Source organism: Austrofundulus limnaeus, unplaced genomic scaffold (genome assembly GCF_001266775.1).
Source record: "Austrofundulus limnaeus strain Quisiro unplaced genomic scaffold, Austrofundulus_limnaeus-1.0 Scaffold2330, whole genome shotgun sequence".
Classification (NCBI taxonomy): domain Eukaryota; kingdom Metazoa; phylum Chordata; class Actinopteri; order Cyprinodontiformes; family Rivulidae; genus Austrofundulus; species Austrofundulus limnaeus.
The window spans coordinates 24,307-25,884 of NW_013954732.1; the positions used below are offsets into that span (position 1 = coordinate 24,307).

At 33.2% G+C, this 1,578-nt stretch overlaps 1 protein-coding gene across 1 annotated transcript in view; it reads left to right on the forward strand.

The window, feature by feature from the left end:
- LOC106510810 (tenascin) overlaps positions 1-1,434 on the forward strand; it is a gene marked incomplete at both ends in the record, with an annotated part of 25,726 nt that extends 24,292 nt beyond the window's left edge. The window contains 1 exon segment of the mRNA XM_013999533.1: positions 1,271-1,434. Within this exon segment, the coding sequence (XP_013854987.1) occupies positions 1,271-1,434 (164 nt within the window).
- Positions 1,435-1,578: the final 144 nt, after the last annotated feature.

The window sequence follows — 1,578 nt, forward strand, 5'->3', positions numbered from 1 at the left end:
CCTTCACTCTGCTCCCTTTTAATTCAGGGTAGGGTTTACTTTGTTTTTTATTGTTTTGTTCTTATGAATGAATAAAAAAAATAAATAGACATCTCTTAATATATTTTGACAAGACAAATATTAAGATATCTCTATGTTCTGACTAGTATAAATAACATTAGATTTATCATTAGGTTGTATGGAGACTCCAGTTCAAGATATCTTAAATGTATCTTTAGATATGAGACTCTATATAAGATTTAGTTAATGCAAATTTTATACTTTTTCATGTTCTGTAAATTGTATTTAAAACAAAGCTGCTGCTGRTGATCATTCTATTTTCATAAGCAGCCCTCCCAAGACAAATACGGGAAAGGTCTACAAAATGTTTATTGAAGATGTTTTTGATAACAGAATTGACTGACAACCATGTCAATATTTTTGTAGTACAAAATAGAAGGTGAGTTGCGCAAATTTATATTTTCAGATGAACTGAAATTTTTTAAAGAACAGTGGGATTATAAAGACAATTTCTTTAATTTTAAAAAGTCAGAAATTCTGTTTGCAGATGTTTTGAAATAGTTTTGGTGTAAATATGGAATAATAATGGAATAAACAGTGTTTTAAAACTCAACTTCTTCCTTCCGTCCCCTGTCAACTGACAATACAAAAACAAAGCATTGAAATTTTCCTTAAAATAATTTGACAGACTACAAGAATTTAACAATAAAAACATCTTAGCTTTTATGTAACTGGAGATGTTGAGCATAAGAAAAGGGGTTTGATCTTTAGATATTTGTTGGTACTTTTGCATTTTGATCACATTAATTTACTTGTTTATTTTCAGTGATGCAGGTGTGAAGTAAGGGATTCACTTTTTGACAGCTACCCATTTCTCAAAGAATGTCCTGATTAGTTCAGTGATTTTTAGAAGGAAAATGACAGATTAGGCTTGATACCATTAGATAATTAAACTTAAATATTTACTAACACATCACACAGTCTTATTCTGAAACTCTAAAACGAAAACCAAAAGCTGAATCAAGTGAACATCCTGTTTATTCAATATTTCCTTTGTCTACTTAGGTCTGAACAACTAAAGTAAAAGTTGGTACAGTCCACTTCATGGATGTCTAAATTAATATTAGACCTTTTTTATTTGAATGTATGAAAAAGTATGCAAAATGTATGATTATGAATTATTTAGAAAATAGATATTTAACCCACCAAATCTTTTGCATCTGTTCATTTTTCCTAATGGAAACTGTCTCTCTGATGATGTTTGTTTCAGGTGACTCCATGACCTACCATCATGGGCGTCCATTCTCCACATATGACCATGACAACGACATTGCCGTCACCAACTGTGCTCTGTCCTATAAGGGAGCCTTCTGGTATAAAAACTGCCACCGTGTTAACCTGATGGGACGATACGGAGATAACAGTCACAGCAAGGTACAAGATTGTTCAAACCATTCTCACTCCCAAGTCGTCACATAGTGACGCTTTGGCAAGGTTCCCTCTACGTCCGATTTTGACGCGCAGGGTACCCCCGTCACGTCAGTTACTGACGAGATGGGGCGGAAGCTGTTGTCATAT